The sequence below is a fragment of the Oryza glaberrima genome, chromosome 2 (assembly GCF_000147395.1).
Source record: "Oryza glaberrima chromosome 2, OglaRS2, whole genome shotgun sequence".
NCBI classification, from domain to species: Eukaryota; Viridiplantae; Streptophyta; class Magnoliopsida; order Poales; family Poaceae; genus Oryza; species Oryza glaberrima.
In genome coordinates, this window is record NC_068327.1 from 24,819,908 (window position 1) to 24,845,083 (window position 25,176).

General features: G+C 45.5%; 3 protein-coding genes and 1 non-coding gene across 4 annotated transcripts; 2 read left to right on the plus strand and 2 right to left on the minus strand.

Moving 5' to 3' along the window:
• Window positions 1-810: 810 nt before the first annotated feature.
• On the minus strand, window positions 811-2,181 carry LOC127761722 (putative GEM-like protein 8). Its single transcript, XM_052286051.1, has 3 exons — window positions 1,915-2,181; window positions 1,725-1,820; window positions 811-1,620 (listed from the first exon to the last, which is right to left on the minus strand). The coding sequence occupies exons 1-3, from the start codon at window positions 2,060-2,062 to the stop codon at window positions 1,166-1,168; spliced, it is 699 nt and encodes a 232-aa protein (XP_052142011.1). The 5' UTR covers window positions 2,063-2,181; the 3' UTR covers window positions 811-1,165.
• Window positions 2,182-11,587: 9,406 nt separating this feature from the next.
• On the plus strand, window positions 11,588-11,660 carry TRNAA-UGC (transfer RNA alanine (anticodon UGC)). Its single transcript has one exon. It is a non-coding gene; the product is annotated as a tRNA-Ala (tRNA).
• Window positions 11,661-12,552: 892 nt separating this feature from the next.
• LOC127761773 (putative ripening-related protein 2) lies at window positions 12,553-13,343 on the plus strand. The gene has a single exon (XM_052286101.1). The coding sequence runs from the start codon at window positions 12,569-12,571 to the stop codon at window positions 13,145-13,147; it is 579 nt and encodes a 192-aa protein (XP_052142061.1). The 5' UTR covers window positions 12,553-12,568; the 3' UTR covers window positions 13,148-13,343.
• Window positions 13,344-23,349: 10,006 nt separating this feature from the next.
• LOC127763632 (uncharacterized) lies at window positions 23,350-24,026 on the minus strand. Its single transcript, XM_052288397.1, has one exon. The coding sequence runs from the start codon at window positions 23,861-23,863 to the stop codon at window positions 23,618-23,620; it is 246 nt and encodes an 81-aa protein (XP_052144357.1). The 5' UTR covers window positions 23,864-24,026; the 3' UTR covers window positions 23,350-23,617.
• Between the last annotated feature and the right edge of the window lie 1,150 nt (window positions 24,027-25,176).

Below are 25,176 nucleotides of genomic sequence, written 5' to 3' on the forward strand. Positions count from 1 at the left end.
AAAAAAATCGAGAAGGAGATTTGGTACTGATGATGAAGACTTAGTTTGCAAGTTAGTAATATATTGTGCAGGTCGGCGATGTGTCTGATGATTTGTTTGTATGTCTGACATGAGATTGTCCTACCTGGAAGAATGTTCTCCTATTTTTCTGAATATTGTCTACAACAATTTAATGACCTGACTCAGGCTAGGTTTTCAAAGAAAGCAGATAATTGAATTTCTCCAATTTTGCAGGCTGGACTGTATATTGTGTACAGCAATTTAATGACCTGAGTCAGGCTAGGTTTGCAAAGAAAGCGGAGAATTGAATTCAATCTCTTTCAGTCAGATATGTACCAACTGTAGAGATGGTGTATAAGTGCTACTTCAACAGTAAATGTCATGAACACACCTGATTCTTTCGGTCAGAATTGAACAGTTCGTCCTACCAAAAGAATGTCGGAATTGGCCGGACATCAAATCAAATCAATAAATAATCTTAAGAAATCACCTCGATATCGTCCTGGATATTCCAGTTTATGTCAGAAACTATGTAATGATGAAATCCTAGCCTTACATGAGTACAGTATATGAAATGCATGTTGATGTCAAAAGATATCTGAATCTTGCCAGCACCTCACTGCACGGTGTGAATTTGGAATTAAGCAGATGAATTGCATATGTATGTCATCACCATCATCACCAGAACAGGGAACATGAACAAGAACACGAAGATTATCGCGGAACTTCCATTTTTGGCATATCTTATCAGAAATTCGCGATGCACTTATGATGGGGCTTTTGCCATTTGCCGATTTGCAGCCGAAACCATTTCTCATCCAACTTCTTCATGAATTTCAATTCCGCACACGCCCCACAAAACATCACATGCCGTCGCATGCCCTAATCAAGCCGCCTATATCTAACCTGCTGGATGCAATTGCAAAACTGCATGCCGATCGATCAATCCACCAGCAGGCCAGCCATGGCGACCCAACACACAACGACATGTTGTGATCGATCAACCCTACGCATACACAAATCCTAACCCATCTAAGCATCACCAAGCTAGAGTGACACAGATGCACGCACGCACACACACACGCGTACGACACGAAGAGACCGATCCGATCGAGAGCGAGCTCCGCCACGACATGGGTGCGCGCGCGCGCGCGCTTCGTGCGTGTCATCGCCGCGCCTGCGCGACGGCCTGCTCCAGGTGGTGCAGCGAGCGGTGGTAGCTGACGAAGCCCATGAACCAGAACTCGAAGCCGTCGTTGGTGACGACCTCGATGTACTTCTGCTCGGGCTTGTGCTTGTTCTCGCTCGGCCTGGCGGCCTTCACCTTCCGCAGCGGGATGGTCACCTTGTACGGGACGCGCACCTTGTCGCCGCCCGGGGCGGACACCGCCAGCGGCCGGTCGCTGCGGAACGCGACCCGCTCCGTCGACACGAACAGCATGCCGGCGATCGGCCCGGCCGTCGTCGACAGGTAGCACTGCGACGCCCTGAGCAGCTTCTCGTTCTTGTCCACGGAAAACCACTGCCGGAACACCTTCTCCACGCCGCCGGCCTGGAGGATCCGGGCGCCCAGCGTGAGCTTCCCCTTGACCGTTTCCGATAGCTTCGGCCCGAGGGTCACTGTAAGCCATTGGAACAACGACGAGTTCATCAGTCTTACTTTTCCAAACACGTCAAAATTTATATTCTTCCGTGTTGAAAAAATCAAAGATGATTGCTCTTACCATGTTCTTTGATGCCCTGTGCAATCTTGTCCCCCTTCCTGCCATATTTGCTCGCCCGATCGGTTGTCGTCGTCGTCGTCGTCGGGCTATTCGCATCTGAAATAACACAGAAACGATAGGATCATCAAAAACATGTTCTGTATTCGTATCAAGTTTCACTTGAACAGATGAAGCAGAAACGAACTCTTACCGTTGTTGAATTGGAAGGAACCAACAACGAAACCGGCATGATCAGGGGTGGTCGTCTCCTCCGCTGCGAAGTCCGGCTCCTCTATGCCATAGGCGGTGTTGCTCACCGGGATCCCAATCACATGGTCTTGACTCGTTGACCCCTCCATTAACGATGCTTGCAAGGAAGGAATACTGAAGACTTCTTGGTTCGCTTCGCTACCTTCTGCTCCGTTCCCTCCAATTTGCGGTGGTTGTCTGTCCCTGGTAGGCTCAGGTTCCAAATGCCAAGAGGGAAAGCTTCTTTTATAGGGTTGGTGCCCATCTTTTTACCCAGAAAGATCCAAGGCGTCTCGGTGGCTATCTCTAATTCCGCACTTTGGAATTTGGAATGGATGGAACAGCCCTCATCTTCTCATCATGATAGAGTGCTTTGCGTTAAAAAAAAGCTCTGGTGGCTACCTAATTTTCGCGAGGGCGTGGGTCCCTCGCATAGCTTTTCGTGTGTCATGCTTTTGTGTATTTGTGTGTGGAGCCTTTTGTAAAAGTCGCTGTATTTATCGAGCTTGTTTAGCGCAAGTGCATATTTATTTTGTGCTCTGCATGCAGAGACGGATTAGGTTTTCGGTGTCCGGCGAAATTCGATCATGAGATGGTACCATAACAGAACGGCTTGACCGCATGAACAGGAAGAAAATGTGCAAGGGCTGGTACAGCTCTGCTTTGTTGCCGGCAAGCCATTTGGAACGTGGAAGCCGAAATGTTGGTCGAAGGTACTTTATGGCTAAGGCCTAAGACCAAAATGCTAGTAGTATAGTTAGATCAAAATTCAGGCCACTTTTATAACCAAAAAATCTCCATGGACTTCTATACTCTTTCCCTTAGTCCTGAAATATTAGATATACAATTTTATTACACGGCCTTCGACATTGTCCTATACCTATCTTTTGGTCTCTTTAGAAATTACAGTGAGACGGTGGTCGGATGATTGGGAGTCAAACACCTTAGGCACTGTACGGATCTAGGAATTAATCCTGGTAGGGTTTGATGAAGGTTCGGTGTTGTTATCTCTTTTTATTTGTTGTCTCTATTAAGCTCCCTCTGAAAGTAGTACTACCTCCGTCCCAAAATAAGTACAGTTTTGCACTATTCACGTTCAACGTTTGACCGTCCGTCTTATTTGAAAATTTTGTGAAAAAATTAAAAACATTTAGTCACACATAAAGTACTATTCATGCTTTATCATCTAATAAAAATAAAAATGCTAATCATAAAAATTTTTCAAATAAGACGGACGGTCAAACGTTGAACGTAAATAGTGCAAAACTGCACTTATTTTAAGACGGAGGGAGTATATTTATACCTTATGTCTCCTTGTATTCGAGTACTCATAGAGACATTATTGGTAGTCTCCAGTTTAGTAGGAGTAATAGTATAGATGTTCCGTAGCAGCGTAGGTTTTTCAAATTAGGTATAGATCTTCTTATCGGATCGAAATACGATTCCTAACTTGGAATAATCTTCCAATGGACGTTAAAGGCTGTGTTCTTTTTGAAAAAAAAATTCTATACGAAAATTGTTTTAAAAAATTATATTAATCCATTTTCTTAAAAAAATGTTAATACTTAATTAATCATGCAATAATACGTGCTTCATTTTGCGTGCCGGGGATCCTCCAGAACGCAGCCTAAGTGTTTTATACGATCGTTTAACATTTTCCAATATCGAAGTTGTCGACGTTTGAGGTTTCGACTATGGTATTTGCATGGTATGAAGATCGTCGGTACCAGGGTGTATGCGAGATTAAAGAAAAAGAGATGGAGACAAGTATTTTTATATAGGTTTGGACCCCTTATCAAACAGGTAATAGCTCTACTCCTGTTGGCTGAAACCGGTGTTGCTCTTTATTCACGAGAAAGCTAACTCGCGCGCGCGTAGGCGGCGCGCACGCGGAGGGATTAATTTTTTTGGGATTTTTTTGGTGCTGTTTCTTTTTCTTTTTGGATTTTTTTTGGGAGATGCGTACCTAATCCAATTAGTTTTCGATAATAACCATAATTAAGGTAAGATTAGTAGATTTGTCTTTTTTTGAAGATTTTTTTAAGTAGCAAATTGAAAAGAAATCTATACGTGAAATCAAAATTTGAAAACTTTCAACTCAAAATTTGAATTTTTTGAAGTCAAATTTTGAAAACTTTAAACTTTTCATCTCAAATTTGAAAAAATTTCAACTCAAATTTAAAACTTTCAACCCGGATTTGAAAACAATAAACCCATATTTGAAAACATTTAACCTAAATTTGAAAAATTGCAACCTAGATTTGAAAACACTCAACCCTGAACTAAAAACTTTTAACCTAAATTTAAAAAACTTTCAACCCTGATTTGAAAAATTTTAACCTAAATTTAAAAACTTTCAACCCAGATTTGAAAACATTCAACCCAGATTTAAAAATTTTCAACACAAAATTTGAAAACTTTCAAGTCAAGATTTGAAATCTTTCACGTCAAAATTTAAAACTTTCAATTCTACATTTATAAAGAAGTGTGTGTGAAAAATTGAAAAAGAATTGAAAAGAAACAGCGAAATAAAAAACAAAAACGTGCGCCAACTAAATTGCTGGCGCGTACGCGCGCATTAGCACCCCCTTTTATTCATCTAAATTGCATAAGTAAAATATTTGGGATAACATATCTAGCTGTCGTCGACTTTGCGGCATAGATAACCAACACGTAGTCGACGACATGGTAGTCTTTCTCCTCGAGTACGAACTCATCGAGATTAGAGATGGTGCTAGATCTCTCTTGTCGGCCTCCGTAGGCACCATATCGGGTTTGTCTAGGCTTATCTCTGATGTCAATGTTTGGCGGCGTGTGTTGGTGTCTATTCTGTCTTGTGTGTTGATCTGTCTATCCCCCCTCCTCCTATGGAGTCTTGTATATATAAAAGTCTCATTGTCCAAGTAGAACTAGGGAGACTAATATGGATACAATCTGAGTAGTACTTATAGTTTCCATATAGAACTCTACTTATCCTTTCTTATCCGGAACTCCTTCTATATACGAGGTATGATTTCGTGTAAGACTTGGTATATGGTGGGTTCCGCCGAACTTATTCGATTACTATTGGATATGTGGTATCTATAACCATGACAGAAGTGATATGACATATTTTATACTCTGACAACATTATTATCCTTAGTTCCTCACTAACTACATCTCAACTATTACCGGAAGTAGCATTAACTCTAATTAACAAATGTGCATACCCGCATTAATTAAAGGTTGAGATGGAAGATCATCTCTAGAAAAAATAATATGGGACGTGAGAATGATAAGTATTTTAATTTTTAAAAAAAATGAATGATAGAATGATAAATAATCTGAAACAAAGGGACGACTAATTATACTGGTTGCGTTCTTTAGCAGGGGGTTCCCAACTCCCCACACTCGTTATCCGCGTGCACGCTTTTTAAACTGCTAAACGGTATGTTTTTTGCAAATAGTTTCTATATAAAAGTTGCTTAAAAATCATATTAATCTATTTTTGAAAAAAATAGCAAATTCTTAATTAATCACGTGCTAATCGCCGCTCCGTTTTCCGTGCCGGGGAGTGCCAACACAACCTTACATTTGGACTGATTGTCATGGACAAAATTCCCAAGCTTATAAACAATACGACTTAGGCTCCCATCGGTTGCCCATTTGGCCAAAATGGCTTATTTGGCTTATTAGAAAATTAAAATTAATTTATAAGTAAAACTTTTATAAGTAAAACTTTTGTAGATTTGTTCGTAGCGACTTAAAAGCCAACATTAACAAAAATTACGTTAAAAGCATTTCAAAATCAACTTCCAAATTAAGTTCAAAAATTCAAATTTTGGCTTATTCTTTGGCTGTTTAGGTCAAACGATGGGGCTATTATTAAAGCCATGTTTATATAGATTGAGTAGAATATCTTTTATAAATCAATGTTTTGACTTTTAATATAGTTAGTTCATTCGTTTGTAATCTCAAATATCATCACAAAGCATAATATCTGGGACAATCAAACTAGGCCTATCCGCCTATGAGGACGTACATACCCTGTGTTTAGGAGGAGAGGGTGGTAACCTCTTGTGCATGGAAAACATATTACTTGTTAGCACTGAATAATTAAGTTTTAACTTAATAAACTTAAAAATACGTTAATATGATTTTTTTCAGCACATTTCCTATAAATTGTTTTTTTAAAAAACATCTCATTTAATATTTTGGTATTCGTGCGCGTGAAAAGCCAGTGAATGAGGAGGTTGGAAACTTGACTTGCAAACACAGACTAATAAGTACTCCCTCCGTCCTAAAATGTAGCTATTTCTAGCACAGTGTCTTGTCCTAAAATGAAGCTATTTCTTCACCTACCTCTTCCTCTCAACCAATCACAACCATTCTTCTTCACTTATTTTCTCTTTTCAACCAATCATACACTTCCTCCAATTATTCTCACCTACTTTCTTAATACCCATGCCAACCTTAAAAATGGCTTCATTTTGGGACGGAGGAAGTACTCCTTTTGCATTCCTCCAAATAAACCGGTCGATCGACTGGCCACAGCGAGATCGGCATCGAATCAAAATCTTGGCTCCCAATCCATGTCGTCCCCGCCGTCAGAAAGCCACGGGCCGGAGACGACGACACGTGCCCCTGACGAGGCAGCGGAACCTACCTGGCACGAACATTTGGAAGGGACACCGTCACCGGTTCGGTCGCTCGTTCCTCTCCGAGCCCCTTTGCTCTATGGCCACGGAGGCCATCGCCACTAGCTCTAGTCAGCGTCGCGTCCGAGTCACCCGCCCATTTGGAAGGTTTTCTATTGACAGCGCTGCGTACGTTGCTCTGGTTGGCTCAACCAACTTGCCTTGCTTCTTTTGTTTGTTTTTTTTTACTTTAATCTCTTTTATTGTCCTTCTCTCAAAGGATGCTTTTTTGTTCTTGTATAAAAGCTCGATGTTTATTGGTGGATGTACTTGCATAGTTGCATTATATATTTTTAAAGTTTCAGGGTATAACTAAGGTAACAATGCAACTTGCCGTGAATGAAATGTGCGTGACTTTTGGATTTGGTTTACTAATTGGGAGAATGCCAAAAATAACATGATGTTCTAGAGTGCTTGATCGGATCTTTTTTTTTTATTTGCTGTTTACTGGTATACTCTAGAGTTACGAACTTATTATATTTATTGGCTTATTGGCTATTGCGTGTTGCGTAGGAAGAATGTAGAGCTACACATCTTTGGCGGTTGAAACTTGAAAGGGTCAACGTGAACTTGTTTTGTTGCTGTACCATGTTGGCCGTAAGCTGAAAGAAATGGGAAAGGAATCGAGGAATGCAGAGCATGGAAGCTTGAGGCACACTCAATAGTTCCTTGCTGCATCTTTCAACCAAGGAATCACATACCAATGGGCAGAAAGATTAACCAACGAAGCCGTGACGGTATGCACTACGATTAAAGGTACATGTAGGAATTTGAAGACATCTGAAAGTCTAAATCATCAGGTTGAACTTTAAAGGAATACAAGTCAACTACGCAAGAAGCTTACACAGAATCAACACATGGTCACGGTCGTGAACAATCCATCCATTGGCCAAGATCAGGGTTCGATCCCCACTACCAGTTCACTGAAGAAGCCTTTTATTCAGAAACTGGTGGCTCAATTTCAGTTCAGAGCTAAGCAATCATTTTTTGGGGCAATATTCTAATATGTAACCAAGTATATAATTCCCAATAACTCATATAAAGCTATATACTACTACTAGCTAGAGATTGGCACTTTCAAGATAAAGTGACCAACTTATCAATCAGCAACTAGTAGTAGTAGTAGTAATCTAGGAAACACAATGACCCATGGGAACCCCTAGGAACACTGACCATCCTTTTGCACTGTTCTTTCCTTAATCAGGAGGTGCAAGTGATCCATACAAAGCCATTGGTGGCATCAAACCCCTAAACCGGTCGGCCTGGCTGGATGCTTTTCAATTCCCTGCATCCAAATGCTCGTGTACGTGCAGGTGATCGATCTAAAGAAGAAGCTTTTGAAATTGACCTCCACTGACTTCCACGGTTGCAGTCTGATGGCAAAAGGGGCTTGTGCTTGTTGTAAAGCGGCTCAAAGCACGGCAGAAAGCAGGAGAGATACGATCACTTATATAGATTGTAAGTAGAACGGGCTCCACCCCTGCTCCAGATAAGGATGGATTTCTGTACATTGGTGTAACATAATGGTGTCTGTGATTAACAAAAACGCAAGCTTTTTGGGTAGGTTTGTGCGTTCCAGTGGAAAGGATGTGCGTGCATGGCTGCTCCCTGCTGCCAATTAGCATCGAGACAGTGCAAAAGATTATTGCAAATTGCCGACAGGTCATGGTGGGCTCTGGTCCCGGCTGAACTCCCCCGTTGCCGTTTGTGTCACTGCTGATTCAGCTACAAAACTGAGCTGTGCATTTTTAGTTTAGTTTAGTTATTTTTTGCTTTATGTGTGATCTAGCCTTTGCTGATCGTTCGCTCGCTCATGCCTCGTCCACATGCAGCGCACGCTCTAGCAGGTCCAGTGTCTAGATCGCTCTGCCGCTGCTAAGCAAACTGCGTGATTATGTCGGGGGGTGAGACGGCGACCGGCAGTTCCTGCAGTCTTGGCCTTTTCAGTGTGAGAGCTCTGACTGGGCGCCATATACAAATCAGGGACTCAGGGCATAGGCCAATCCAGTAGGGGTTTTGCAACTCTGAATAGGTTGCGAATCTAGTATGGCCCCAAACCTCCGATCTTGGCCAACCACTCAACGAAAACATATCTACATATCTTTTCTGTATCAATCATATATACTTAGACATCGCGTTACTGTCGGATGAAGACAGACTACCATCTACTGGCCGGGACATGAAAAGGGTCCAAAACTAAAACTGAGGTTGGTAGTGTTCGACATAACAAATGGCCAAAACTATTGGTTTAACGCTGTCTTGGGTTGAAAATGACTCGTATACGTTGCAGTAGCAAAATTCTAGCACGGCCTTCCTCGTATTTCGGAGTTTGGAGTGCACGAAAAGTCGCAGGAATCAGCAGATAACTTGTGTGCTAGTTCTGTCAGAGCAAGTTTAATAGTATAGCCAACTACTAGCTCCAAATTTTCTATAGTCAACATAATAGTCAATTCATACAATAGTTGTTTACTACACTATTAATATATGGTCTCACCTGTCATACACACATTACGTCTTGGAGTCCGTGCTGCAGCTGGCTATAGATCTGTAGCCCGCTCATCTTCTCTCTCTTCTTTTATCTCTTTAAAATATGTTTATAGCTGGCTTATAGTCTACTATTGTACCGGCTCTCAAGGTGTTTGGTGACATCGTACAGCAGAAATACACCGAGTGCACCAGCAGGCTAGGGAACAAATCAGATCAGGCAGCCAAGTTCGGTTGGAAAAGCTCCCAACTAGACTGTGCTCCCCCAATTGTTCGGGCTGGCGATTCTGGATCTTGCGGTGTTTAGGTGTGCGTTGCCTCGCATTGTGACACCTGGGATTTTTGCCGTCCAGAATTGGAGTGCAGGTTCCTGCCTTGACCTGCACGAAGAAGAACCGAATTTAACCTGCTTTGCGTGCACGACGTCCAGGTATCAGTGCCAGATGTTTGCCATTCGCATGATCGCTGGTTTTGTTCGACCGCGGGGGCTGCATGGTGTTTCAGTGGTGAAGTGGTTCGACATAACGAAACTGACGTGACTCGGGGTGGTGTTTGAACCAGGTTCTAGAAGGAGTACGATCTTAGCGTAGCCACGTAGGATTGTTCCCGATCCCGTCGATCGAATCGCCACCGTTGGTTCTACTGGGCCAGAAGTGGCGGACAGTAGGCTCAGTGATTCTCCGCCTCCAGTAGGCCCAGCCACCATCAATCCTCACGTCGAATTAAAATGGAATAAGTTCATCGAGCATCCCTCAACTTTGCATCGAGTATGTATTACATCCCTAATCCTCAATACCATAAATCTCCACCCCTAAACTATATAAAACCATGCAAATAAGATCTTATAGGAGCATAGATATCTGGTTTTGCTGACGTGGCATACTAGTCAGCAAAATAAAAAAATATGAGACCCACATGTAAGTGAGTAATGTGGGGTCCGCATATCTTCTTTCTTCTCTCTTCTCTTCTCCGATTGGATCCCGCCGCCGACCGGTCCGAACCCCAACCGCCTGCCTAGCACCGTCTCCTCCAGTAGGCCTCCCCCTGGATCCCGGGGCATCCCCATCCGCCTTTGCTACCGTCAGGGGGATGAGGCCCACGCCGCCCGACGACCTCAAGGCCCGACGCACCGTCCGCCACCGGTCGCCCCCACAACGTCAGCCACCTTCAGCTCCTCTCTGACTGTCATCGAGGTCCGCCGGTGCCATCCTTTGCTCTACACCATCGTCCATCGGCACCATCCCGCCACCAGGGGTCTCAACTTCGCCGACACGGCGCCCCACCACCGGGCTCATCCGCTGCGCTCCTCCCTAGGCCACCAGTGCACTCTTCCCCAGCCCCGCCTCCACTAGTCCACTGGCGTCCGCTGTCAAGGCTGCTACCTGCGTCGATCCAGACTCAGATCCGAGTCGACGTCGCCGTGAACCTGGGAGGGAGAGGCGGCTGGCCGTACTGGTGGGAGAGGAGAAAAAGGAGGCCGGCGAGCCTGGGCTTTAGCACATGTGCGTCGTCGGGTGTGGCGGCAGCGGTGAACATGGGCGGCCGCCTCTCCCTTGGTGCCAAGCTCGGCGGACGAGGTAGTAGGCCGTGAACAGGGAGGCCTTGGTGGCTTTGCGAGGAGATGAGGCTCTGACGAGGCCGATGAGCGCACCGCACATGCTGTGGGATTTCAGGATGGCCTCTAGGGCATGGCAGTCGCCGGAGGAGGCAAGCTCGTGGAGCACGACGGCGGCGCTCACGCGCGAAGCCAGGATCTCCACGAGCGCACCGGAGATGATGTTGGCCTACACAGGCTTGAGGCGGCGATGGGGCCTCTCAAGGCGGGCCGGCCGCCTCTCCCCCGCCGCCCCTGTCCTCCCAGCTCATTGAAAATGAGAAGAGAAGAGAAGAAAATAGAAGAAAGAAGATATGCAGACCCCACGTTACTCACTTACATGTGAGTCCCATAATTTAGAAGATATGTTGACTAGGATGCCGCGTCAGTAAAATTAGACATCTATACTGTTATAGGATCTTATTTTTATATGATTTTATATAGTTTAGGGATATAGATTTTTAATATTAGGGATTAGGGATATCATACAGACTAAAGTGGATTAACGGTTGGTGAACTTATTCCAATTAAAATCATGGACCGGCCGCCAAGTTCGTTGCGGCCGCGAGGACCTAGGAGTCGCATCCGGCTGCTTCGAGGCCGCAAGGAACGACCAGTGCGTCACTCCCCGACGCCGCGGGCGTGGGCGTGTAACGCCGCGGGTCGTTGGTTGCACAGCCTGAACCGACGGAGAGGTGACTAGGTGAATTGTGACGTCAGTTTCGTTATGTCGATGAAACCAAGCAAAGCATTTGCAACTGGATCAAACTTCAGAGTTTACAGAAAATGCTACACGTTCTTTACGTAAAGGCTCCTCTGATCCGACCACAGGTACTGGACAATTTTCTAAAGATCACATGATTTTTGGATAAAGTTCAAGTGGGGATGTAGCTCAAATGGTAGAGCGCTCGCTTTGCATGCGAGAGGCACGGGGTTCGATCCCCCGCATCTCCATTTCAGTTTTTCTTTTTCCCTTTCGCATCTGTTTTTATCTCTTATTATCTGTGCTTTCCCGTTTTAATATGCCATGAACAGTTGATGGCTGTACTTTCACTACTTTCCCGTTTCAATAAGGGCATGTACAAAGATAGAGTCAGATAGGAGCTCTATGTCATATAGAGACTAGTATCCTACAATAGTTAGAGACAATATGGTCTCTAATCATTAATGTATCTAAATATTTTTTCTTACTCTTCTTTCCTTTCTTTCACCACAATGCAACAAAATTTGCTCTAATAAATGCTAAGAGTCAACTCTTGAGCTGTTGTCATGCATAACAACCATACTCCTTTATCTTTCTTCTATGTCATCAAATTTACTTACATGTTAATAGAGAGACCACTAATAAAGACGGTCGTACCTGTGCTAAGGCATGAATAGTTTGAGCCTGAATTAGGGATTGCCGCGTTCCAACAGGCAGAAATCTTCGTCAAACATTGTGACCCGGATCGAGTGGATCACATCACTCGCCCCTAAAAAATACTGTTATCGTCATCGACGCCCTGCGTGCACGGTGCACCCGCTCTAATCGCTAATCCTCGCGGTCCATCTGTACTGTACGCTTATCTTGTCATAACACTGACATCTCTCTCACGAATCGCCTAAACTAATGATCAAACAGTTATCACACAATGTCACCATGTGAATGTGCAGTACAACACGTACGTCCCTCTTCATTCCTTGACTTCTTCTCGTAAGTTAAGATATGCCGCTTCTTTGCGTTCACAAGGACAAGGTGACTATGCTTGCACGACTTTCCATGCCACGGCAACAAGGATCAAACAGTAGTCAGCAAAAATACGGGTCTATAAATACACGACGTCTCTCCGCTGGCTTACACACAACAACATATCGCAAGATCGATGGCGACGACGAATTGCCTCCTCGCGCTCGCAATCGCGGGCCTCGTGCTTGTCTCCCTCCCAGGACTCTCGCGCGGCGACGTCGACGCTCGCCGCGGCCGCGAGCTGGCGGGCGGGTGCAACCCGAGCGGCACGCTCCGCCCGAGCAGGAGCCACTCGTGCCAGGACTGCTGCAAGGCCGGCCGGTCCTACCCGACGTACGCTTGCTCCCCGGCGACCACCGGGAGCACCAAGGCGGTGATGACGCTGAACGACTTCGAAGCCGGCGGCGACGGCGGCGACCCGTCGGAGTGCGACGGCAAGTTCCACAAGAACACGGAGCGCGTGGTGGCGCTGTCCACGGGGTGGTACGACAACGGCAGGCGCTGCAACAAGAACATCCGGATCAACGCCAACGGCAGGTCCGTGCTCGCCAAGGTCGTCGACGAGTGCGACTCCCTGCACGGCTGCGACAAGGAGCACGCCTACCAGCCGCCGTGCCGCCCCAACGTCGTCGACGCGTCGCAGGCCGTGTGGGACGCGCTCCGCATCACCGGCGAAGACGTCGGCGAGTACGATATCACTTGGTCGGACGCATGAGATCGACCGGTCCGTGATACTGTTCCAAATCCAAACTTTTTCATCATGTCATCGACGAAGAGATCGTGTAGCGTACTCGGGTGGATTAAAGTCTTAATAACGAGTACGGTCACATCCGAAAGGAATAAATATTACAACGTTTAATAAAGGACATGGGCATTGCTGCAAAAAGAGCCCTACCATGGACTTCCGAGAAGCACCACCGTGCACTAGGGTGTCCACACATTTCAGCCTAAAGATTACTGGATTATTTTTTTTTTACCTTTGAGGTCTTTTTTAAAAATTTATTTACAAGCAAACTCTTGAAAAAACATATTCCATGAATGAAACATTTTCATGATGCCAGCGTCATTGGTGTCATAGTCCAACCTAACAGTGCTAATGATGTTGGCGTTATCCCCCTCGCACCCCTGCAGACCGCAGAAGACCAGAAGCTAAGTCACTAACATGAAGGAGGTCGGCACCAATGTCAATGGCGCTAAGGGCCTATCTGTAAAAAAAATTACATTGGCGCTAAGAACCTATAAGTAAAAAAATTAAAAATGATCTAATTTTAATTAAAAATATCTACAAATAGATCCTCAATACCAATGACACTAACACTAAGGGTGTGTTTGGTTGGGCTTTTCAACAAACTTTTGCTTTTGCAAAAGCCAAAAATCAACCAAAGGGTCCAAAAGTCACTGCTGCTTTTACCCAAAGTCAGCTTTTGGTGTAGTACAAATCAAAAGCAGCCCTCCCCTTGCTTTCAGCTGCTTTTGAGACAAAAAATTACCCACCTTTGCCATTACACAAAAACGATTCGCTTGTTTTTTTTTCTTTCTCCCATCGGCATAGCTCCTCCTCCTCCTCACTTCGCCGTCGCCATCACTCCTCCTCGCCCTGCCGCCGCCGCTCCTCCTCGACGAGACGCCGCCGCCGCCGCTACTCTCGTCCCGCGCTAGCCCAGATCCGCCGATGAGGAGGTGTAGGAGGAGGAAGAGGAGTAAGAAGGGAAGGAGGAAATGAAGGACGAGGTGCCGGTGTCCCCGCCGCCCGCCGTCAAGGCCGGCTCCGCCACCGCCCGAGGCCGACTACACCGCCGCCCGTGTCAACCCCCCCTCCGCTGCCGCCGAGGACTTCTCCGCCACCGCTGATGTGACCATCAAGCATATGCATACATCCAAGCATGAGAAATATAAAACATGGCCAAAGAATTCATCGAGTGAATGGAGGATCTACAAGATATCAAAATCCAATGAGTTTTGGAATCCAGTTCAGCCTCCGAAGACAGCACTGACTTCAAACGGACCTAGCACCTTCATGCCAAATCCGATTTGGGTGATCTTGGACTTCGTGGAAAGCTTATCTCGTTACCTTTCAAACGCATCCGATCTCATGTCCAAATTCATCTCGAGTCAACAGGAATCGCCAAAACAAGACAGTGTTGTTGCCGAAACCGAACTTGGGCCTTGGGCCTTGTAATAGACTAGGCCCATCTCGGAAGTGTCTCCCTCCACCTCCACGAATTAGCACTTAACCCTAGCTTTATTTTCCTCTATAAATAGCTTTGTACATCCTAAAAAATATTTGGGTTTTGTTTAGTTGAATTTTGCCAAGTGCCATTCACCTTGTCTCTAGTCGTCGTTCGATTAGTCGGCAACTATTGATTCAAAGCCCCCAATAGTTGGTATGTTGATTTGCCGGGTCGATTAGATCTACCACTTCAATCGCAACTATTTCTTTGTGCTAATTACCTATTCGCAATATTTAGATTGCATCTTATCTTGTTCTTGCAGTGTTCTCTCGTTTGCATTGCAGGGATCATCAACCGCGCGTCACGGTTGGTACGACATCGTTTGTGGTGTAGCGATTGCATGGCGTCCTGGACTTGTTCTGGTTGGTAGCCACGTCGCAAACGTCGCACTCAATCAAAGCGAGAGTTATCCCCTCACCAGAAGATCGGGCCACGAGAGAGAGCGTCATCAGTTGGTATCAGAGTATCGGTTGCCTGGTGAGGATTTTAGTTTTATATATTTATTTTCCCTACCCATTATCTATAAATTGCCACACCACTTTTTCCTTCACCAAACATTAGTTTTGAGCCTTGCAATTGTTATTCAATTTTGCTTTTTTGAGTTTTGGTCCACTGTTGTGTCAAGTGCTGGTTTTAGTTCTAGTTTCGTCTTGGTTTGAGTTTTGCATCTTGGTTGTGCATTGCCTGTGCGTTCGAGCAGTGGCGGAACCAGGATCTTCGGACGACTAGGGCCCAAATTAAAGGCTAAAACTTGCCATGACAAATGTGCAACAATCACATTTGGTTCTAGCACAATACGATCTTGCTTATTGTTACTAGCCATGGTTTCTGCTGAATTAGGCATTGGGATGGAGTCATTGGTTTCTTCCATTTCCTGAGTTGCCGGAGTGGATTCATTTGAGGACTGGACTTGATTTAATGATTTTATTGTCCTACTTCTCTTCATCTATGAATTCAAACCAAATCTAATTGAGTAATGTGATGTACTAAAGCAGTAAAGCTATAGGTTTGAGATTTCAGATTTGAGAACTGAGAAAGGAAGAAGAAAGAGAACAAAAAAAACCACTGACCTTCCACTCCCGCACGACCGCAAGCCGCCGCCGCACGCCGTTCGCCGCCACCACACGCCCGCACGGCCCGCCGTTCGCCGCCGCCACCACAAGCCCGCACACCGCCACCCTCCGTTCGCCGCCGCCACCACAAGCCCGCACGCCGCCGCCGCCGCCGCACGACCCGTACACCTGCCCCGCCGCCGCACGTCGCCTCGCGCCTCCCCGCCAGCCGCCGCCCTATCGAGCGTCGCCGCGCCTCCTGTAGGGAGAGATCGAAGAGAGACCAAGAGACGGAGAGAGGCAAAGAGAGAGAGAGCACGATTCGGATTCAATCGGCACTCGGCACTGCAGGCTAGGGTTTTCACTGGTTAGTGGGCTAATGGGCTTCGGCGTTTGCTATTTCGTGGGTTGTTCGGTGGAGACGGCGTTTTTTTTGGAAGGCCGAGTGTAGGGCCGGCCTGCATACGAGTGGGGCTGGGCCAAGAATATATGAAAAAATCGGAAAAATCACAAGGTATAGGTATTAATTTTTTTTTTTCACGAGTAGGGCCCGAGCCCAAGTTGCCCTAGGCCCAGCTCCGCCCCTGCGTTCGAGCTCGGTTGAAGGAGAAGAAAACATTAGATCTGATCATTTTTTATCATCCTGTGTTAGTGCATGCATGCCGTGGAATTCTGGTACGTTACCAAGTAAAAAACACGTCAAATCAGGAACCTAATCTTGGTTATCTCGTAGTTAGTTCTTGTGTCTCTATCCGAAGTGCATGTGCCAAAAAATAGCAATTCCCAGTATTTCTTTCTTTTGAGCTGCCACGCACAAATAGAAAGTATATAAATTATCATTCCCATATTCCTTGTTCCACAAAAATAGGAGGTATCCATCCTTTTCTCCTCTGACCGAGGCATGCATGCAACACAATCGTGTATATGTGCTCGAGTTAATTACTTTAAAAAAAAAAAGAAGAAGAAGAAGAAAAGAAATAGAGAAAGGGCAGAAGGTGCAAAAAAAAAAAGAGTGCCGCACCAAAAAAAATCAGAAAAAAGAAAAAAAATTCAGGAAAAGAAAGTGTGGAATTTTTTTTCGAATCTTGGAGAGAGTTGCTTGATATAGCGAGTTGTGTTTTGTCCAAGTATGATCATTTGCTTGCTTAAGCTAGGATTGAGTCTAGGCTACGCCAGCAATTTTGACTAGTACTTTGGACTATTATTCAATTTCGTAAATCTGTTTGATTTTTGCTATTCCTTGTGATATAGTTAAGCCTACCAAGATACACATACTACTAACCTTTACAGGTCCGGCTTTGCAATTGCTCCACTCATCAAGCGTGTCATTGTGCCACGAACCAGCCACGGTGATTGACTTGCTTTGCATTCTTTGAGAACATTATAAGAATTTGGTATATGCTTGAGTGTTGAGTGACTTGCAACCCCACAAGCAAAATTTGTTGTTAATAAGAAGTTACATGCATCTGTTTGTTTTTCTTGTTTGCTACTGACAATGACAGGTGTGTATAAAGAGAACGGGATTGAGCATATAAAACATTGGCTTTCACATCAAGAACAGGTACATGATGAGGTTTGTGAAAATAAGATATTGTTGCCTTCATTTGTTGGTAAGTTTAATCCTAGGGACTATATTGATTGGGAGTTAGAAGTGGAAGATGAACTTGAATATTATGAATTGTCTGAGGAACAAAAAATTAAGGCAGCAATAAGTTCTTTTACTTCTTTTGCATCTCTTTGGTGGAGTGATATTTGTCTTGTCGGTAATAAACCTTGTTTTTGGAATGACTTAAAAACAATGATGAGAGCTAGATTTGTACCTGATTATTATATTCATGATTTACAAAAGAAAATGCAAAATTTGAAACAAGGGAATAGAACCGTGAGAGAGTACCACCGAGAGTTTAAAATTATGTTGTACGGTGTTATAGAGTAGTCTAGAGGAGATACAATTAAAAGATTTTTACATGGGCTTAATTTAAAAATTCAGCATAGGCTTGAGAATAAAACACGTAGCCATCTTTTTCAATTACTTTTGCATGCTTGCGATATTGAAAGTCAGATTGAGAAAGAAACAAAAATGCATATGATACATGAGAATTTTCTTGCTCCTTCTATTTTATCTAATATCGTGCAGGAAGGTAAAAACAATTTTGAAGAGAAGAACAATGAAGCACCTAAATTAGGTCAAGAGAGCGTTTCAGGTAATTTAAGTGATGGTCAACTGGACCAAGGTAAGAAAGATTGTGCTATGCTACAATTGTCCACTAATTATGCTATGTTAGAGCAACCTTTAATGGAACAGATTTCTAATTTACCTTTATCACAAGCTAAAAATTCAGATTGTGTTGATATTGATAATGCTTGTAATGAAGAAGAGTTGTGCACTGCTTCACTTATACACATGCCACAACTAGTGAAAAAACACGTTACTTCTATTTCTGAATATTTGGTTACCACTCAAAATAAACGTGTCTTTGTTATTGCTGATGACCAAGAAGAGCTGAAATTATTGTCTTCTTTATGTACTTTGGGTTATATCGAATTTGATGTTCTTTGTGATCTAAATGCCTTAGAGAAGAAAATTTATGATTTTCCATGTTATTCTTGGAACAATTATCATGTCATTGGTAAATATAATAATAGAGGATGTTATATGGTGCATCGTGTTTATATATGTTTAGATATGAATCCTCCTTTAAATATGGAATAATATGAGAAACCAAATGGATCGCACAACGTTGATGCTATTGGGATAAATTTACCTAACCTTGTTTTGAAGATCGATGACAATATTCAAGAAGGGGAGTGCTATGCACCATTAGATTCTATAGTCAAGTCTCACTATCATTTTAAGACATATTCATTCAGTAAGTTGAGTTGGTTTCCTCACTGCCGCTCCTCGCTGCCGCTCGAGGCCGAATCCACCGCTGTCGAGGCCGACTCCGCCGCCCAACCTGATCTGGCGCCGCCAGACGCTGCCTGTTGCCGCCCCTTCGTTCGCCGGCCGTGGAGGTGGGAGACGAAGGTGGTGAGGTGGCCGACGGCGGCGGCGTCACCGCCGCGCGTCCTCCTCCTCGCCGAACCGCAGCCGCTGCCGCCGAGGACTCCTCCGCCGCAGCGCGCACTGCCGCTCCCCGCCGCCGCTCGAGGCCGACTCCGCCACCCAACCCAACATCGGCGCCGCTCTTGCCCATCCTCGACCGGCGCCGCCAGACACCGCCCGCCGCCACCCCTTCGTTCGCCGGCCGTGGAGGCGGGAGACGAAGGTGGTGAGGTGGTTGACAGCGGCGGCGTCACCGCCGCGTGTCCTCCTCCTCGCCGAACCGCCGCCGTCGCCGCTCGTCCTCGCCGAACCGCCGCCGCTCCTCCTCACCGAGCCACTGCCGCCGCTGAGGCCGATGACGCCGCCGCTGAGGCCGACGACGCCGCCGTTGCCATCTCCATCTCTCCCCCTTATTTTCTATGTATGATATGCGGGGCCCACTTGTCAGCGGGACTAGTTATTTCAAAAGCCACAGGTGTTAAACCAAACAAGCTTTTTCAAAAGCCACAGTCCATATTCCATAACTACTTTTCAAAAAGCTACAGCCAACAGCTACTTTTTTAAAAGCCACAGCTCAACCAAACACACCCTAAGTACCTGTCTATAAATATTTTTATTACAAATATGTCATTTTTCAAAAAATATAAATATATTCCTTCATATTAGTTACTTGGCTTCCGCGGGTAGGGAATGACACCATTATGCTGGACCACGGCATCGATGACATTGACGTCATAAAAAGATTAATTTCTAAATAAGTTTTTTCTAGGAGTTTATTTTATAAAAAAAGTTTTGTAAGGGACCAAAAGGTAAATAAATCCAGCTTATGATATCTTGCTCGAGCTGTTGGGCCTAAGGCCTTCTCAAACCAGCCGTTTGTTCATTTGGATCGTCACTAATGCAATCTTTTCACATCAGACTAGCTAACTTTATGGTTATTGTTGTTACACTTTGAAAAAGATTTGGCACTTTTCACGTGAATTTATAGTTGGCTAATCCATAAAGTATAAGCTAACTATAAATTAAATTATGTGAAGGAGAGAGAACGGGATCAAGAATATAAACTTACTATACAAAGTTATTCATACGTATTAAAAAACCACAAAATAAATGGGAAAGAAAAAAACACGAAAAGAAACGGGAAAGAAAAAAAAGAAATAAGGGAAAAGTGCACCGTCCAGCCCCCCTTTCCACGCATGCCACGTGTCCAGTCGCGCATGCGGGTGTGTGCAGGCCGGGGGTGGGGGGGGGGGGGGGAGAGTATAGATGGCCAAATGGACCGCCCGGCCTGGCATGTTCGGGCATGGGCCGAAGCTAGTCAGACTAACACGGCCCGACCAACACGCTGGGCCGGGCTGTGCCCCCAGCCCAGGCACGGCCCAACAAGACTCGGGTTGTGCCGGGCCTGCACGAAGGCACGATAGCCCATTGTGCTTCTTTATTAAATAAGTCTATTTTTATTCCCTCGTATCTTTGGGCTGTGTCTTATATGGTTGGAATAAGTCTATTTTGTATACCTCCAGTCTTTGGGTTGTACCTCAAATGGCCGAATCAAGTCTTTGATGAATCCCTCAACTTTTTTTCTTTGGTTGTGCAGGCTCACCATGCCGAGGGAGTAGCCTAAGGCACGACCGTGATTGGGGCGGGCCAAATTGTCGTGCCTTGGGCCGGGCCGTCGGGACTCAGGCCATATAACCATCTATAGGGGAGAGGGAGGGGTAGCGTGTGTTTGAATTGCCTCCTTTGCACTTGCAATCGTAGGCCTTATGTTTGTCTCCCTCCCTAGCCTGTCTCATATCGTCGATCAACCCTCGCCGCAGGCGCGAGGTGTGGCAGCCGACGAGTGCATGCCGATCGCGCGGCACGGAGGAGCTGAAGCCGAATAAGCCAGACCTACCCAACATACGACTGCTCGCCGCCGACGTCGACCTCTAGGACCAGTGGCGGATCCAAAAATAAATAGCAGTGGGTCTGAGCAAACTAGATAGACTTACAGTCCCCCCTCCCATCTACATATGGTAAAAAATTTTAGTGGGATCTTCGTGGGGTCTCTTATAGTCTTAGTAGTAGGGGCTCGAGACCCCGCCGCCTCCATGCTGGATCCACCACTGTCTAGGACCAAGGGAGTGGTGACACTACACGACTTTGACCGCCTAGGGCCACGATGTACATATTGTGGACATGAGAGAGTGCAACAACAGATTCAATCCCGAAGGTTTCGTGGTTGCGCTCTCAGGGGGAGGGAGTATGACCACCGTGGTGCTTCCACAAGTATATCCAAATCTACAACAACGACAACATTGTGGCAGCCTTGGTCATCGATGAGTGCGACTCTCGGAACGGCTGCAACTTAAGGGACCGGCTACCTGCTGCCATGCAGCCCCAACACCATCGCCGCGTCCCCAGGCGTCTAGGATGCGCTCGGCCTCCGCGCCACCGGCAACGAGGACCACGCGAGAACAACGTCACTTGGTCGAACGAACACTGACATTATTTGTTCATGAAGCGAACGCCAACGGACAACCAATATGGTTATTTTGCATATAATCCTAAATAAATTAATTAAGCCGAATCTTAAATACTTTTTTTATTCTAAAATATAATCTAAGATTGGATAGTACACATCCTATTATTCCGCAATATAATACTAAGAGATACGATGGGCTTTGCTGAAAGGAGCACTCCTTACCTTTGAGAAGACACTTGCTGGACTCCTTGGGCTCCTCCAGTCGGCCCATTTTCATGATGTCGGACCATTTTCATGGTCGCTTTGGTTGTGTTTGAGCTGAATCTGCTGCTCCATGCATGTTCACGAGTGTCCACTGTCCAGAACTGGTATCGTGCATGAGCGTGACAGATCGTCGCCGTTGCACCCCAACAAGATTCGTGAATCATTGCGAACGATAGGCCAATTCAATTGGGCCCGTTTCGGATGGCAGCCTTCATGCCGTCAGGGCATGGCCGAACAAGCAACGTTGCTTTCGCGGTTGACGATGGCAGCGTGCGAGATGCGATGCGAGCAACGTACGTAGGATCACGCCTCATATTCTTACATTACATGGAGATCACCTGTCAGCCTCTCAGTGGCATGGCTGCAATTACTGCCGGGATTTGCTCTCTGCCCGACAAAAACGAGTTCTGCAAAGTTCGAGCCTTTCGTTAAGGAATGGAAAATTTTCTAGGAGGACTCCATTTAGGAATTCTTTACAAAATATTTAGTCCTAGGAAAAAGGGCATAGAATTAGAGTTGACCTAGTAGTAATGTTTCAGTCCGAGCAGAGTACCGTCAACTTTCTCAGCTGATCAGCTCGATCGTAGCCCTGCCAAGAACGATTGGACTATACTACAGCCGTTGCACATCGGCATTCATGATTTTTGACGTCAGGAAGGTCAGAGCTTACGGAGAGGAATGGATTGATGGGAAGGCAGATTCCTTCGCTTTCTCTGCAGTAACAACCCGGTGGGTTGTGGGTTCATGTCCTCTTCCTGTCTTGCCTTTCGCCCAAAGTGATTTGTGACTTCAGTCGCCGCCCCTATCAACTCCCCTGTGGAAAGGGCCTTCATGCTTTAGCTCGGTTTCAGAATTCAGACCAACTCCGCTTCAACTTTCTTCCAAGCCCGGTAACCGCATTACCATCTTTTCTTCGAGCGCGGTTGGTGTGTTTCCTTCATGATTGAACGATAGGAGTATTTTTTGAAGAATTGAAGTTCTCTCGTACGCAGTAGAAAGAAAAGAAAAAAATGATACCACTGGAGTAGGATTGCAGAGAAAACAGATATACTGACTTCAAAACTTCCATCCCAGCATAAACTCAGTGCCTGAAAAAATTACAGTTTCTCGAATTCTTGCAGTGCATCAAGCCAACTAGGTCGACTGTAGCTGGTCGGCATACTCTTTTGTCGGTTTTCTTTTCATCGTGGTATGGAGTAAAAGAGGATGGGAATATTAGAGCAGGTCAATAGCAGGCTATAAGCTAGCTGTAAATATATTTTAAGAAGATAAATAAGGAGAGAGAAGAGCAGCGGGCTACAGATTTATAGTCAGTTGTAGCACGGACTCTAAGACGCAGTGTGTGTATGACAGGTGGGACTAAATATTAATATTGTACTCCCTCCGTCCAAAAAAAGGCAAACCCTGGGTTTCCGTGTCCAACTTTGACTGTCCGTTTTATATGAAATTTTTTTATAATTCATATTTTTATTGTTGTTAGATGATAAAATATGATTAATATTTTATGCATGACTTGTCTTTTTAATTTTTTTCATAATTTTTTCAAATAAGACAGACATTCAAACGTTAGACACGGAAATCAGGGTTTTTCTTTTTTGAGACGGAGGAAGTAGTATATAACTATTGTATGAATAAGCTATTAGATTGACTATAGATGAATTAGAGCTAGCAGTTGGCTATACTATTAAACTTGCTCTTATGTCTCGTAAGCTTTCGATTCAGTACTAACCACTTCACACTAATTCACTAATTTCGCTGCGCATACACTCGACTCGAGTTGCACTTATGACAGGCATCGGCACTCTTTGCCACTCAACGCTGAACGCCAACGAGAGGAAGAACATGAAAGCAAGCACCAAAACGGCAAAGAAGCACTCTTTCCCCCTTGCAAATCGTGGTGTTAGAAATAATAGTACAGAATCTGCCTTCCCATTCACCAAAAATAGTAGTACTAGCTCCTAGTTAAACCAAGAAGAGCAGAGTACGCGGCCACACTAACCACCCAAACACACCGCCAGCTTCCGTTAATTACACGGGCCTCTAAGCAGAAACGCACTAACACGCAGACAAACACACACACCACCTGCATACTGAGCGGCTAAACGCCGGCCATGTCGCGTCGGACTCATACTAGGACGAAGTCCGCGGCGGCGCGGCCGTCGTCGAAGTTGAGGGCGTAGCTGAGCGCGTCGTAGTGGAAGCTGAACCGGGCGTGGTCACGCCTGCCGCCGCGCCACCTCCCGCGCTCCGACTGCATCCGCCGGATCCCGGCCCGGAGCCTCCAGTAGATTCCCCGGAGCAGCCTGCCGCTGCCCCGCCCGCGCGCCACCGCGACCACCCCCGCCTCCACCGCCGCCACCACGGCCGCCATTTTTGTTAGTTATCCCGTCGCCCGCTGCACACGGCTCGCGGAGGGAGAGGGGCTCGATCGCTGTGGCTGTGGGCTGTGGCGGAAGTGTGAAGTGGTAGGTTTGGGCAGGCAGAGTGGGCAGAGGATATGGTGGCCGGGCGGAGCTTGGGAAAGCGTATATAAAAAAACGATGCCTCCTTTACCTTTTTTCAACGCTTTTTCAACGCCTGTGTCTCGCTCGGTTAATGCCGTGGGACAGGAAATGGTGTACTCGTCGTCGTAGTAGTAGTCTCGTAGTAGTACAGTCGTACTAAGCGCTGAACTTCGCTGCCCTAGTGCGAGCTGGCGTTGCACTGTGCGACTAAAAGAAACAGGAATGTTCTAAAATCTACTCCTACTCCCCTGGGATAATACAGTACACTGAACAAACTAAACTAGGGTGTGATCGTTCAGAGTCAAAATTCCGATACAAATTAAGACAAAAATCAAACTTTAAAAATTGATTTTATTTAAAGACAGAATGAGTACTCCGTGTACTACTCCTCACGTCAGTGGAGTACTCCTACGACTACTAGAGTCCGAGAACAAACATCGATCTCGTGAGGTGGTAGTACTTTTGTTGGCGAGTGTAGGCTGCTTCAGCTGCGGTTGTAGCTGGACTGAGCGCAGGAACATGCAGCGGGACCGGGCGTTGGATTCGGGACAACGGGGGATGGACTGTGGCTGCGTGTCACGTGGGTGCGCTGCGACGGTGTAGTGGCGGGTGTGGATTGGCGAGAATTTCTTGGGCTCCCGAGCCGAGAGGGAGCTGCGGCTTGGATTCCTGGGCTATTTTTACGTCGTCCTCAGCAATAGTGGCATCCTGCATTCCTGACATATTGTCCTAAATTATAAGGTAGTGTTTAGATGGAATGGTTTTGTTGTGTCAAATTGGGTATTATATAGGGTGTCGTATAGGGTGTTTAAGCACTAATAAATAAAATAATTACAGAATACGTGAGTAAACCATGAGACGAATTTATCAAGCCTAATTAATCCGTTATTAGTAAATGTTTACTGTAGCACCACATTGTCAAATCATGGAGCAATTAGGCTTAACAGATTCGTCTCGCTACTTAAGATTAAGATCTTTATGTGGTACTTGCTTAAAGGGGTGGTGCTAACTAAGGACAATTTGGCAAGACGGAATTGGAATGGCAGTTTAAGATGTTGTTTCTGTATGAAAAATGAGACCATTCAACATCTTTTTCTGGACTGTCATTATGCAAAATTTGTTTGGAGAATAGTACAGTTTTCTTTTGGTTTAAACCTCCCTATTACCATATCTAAGATAT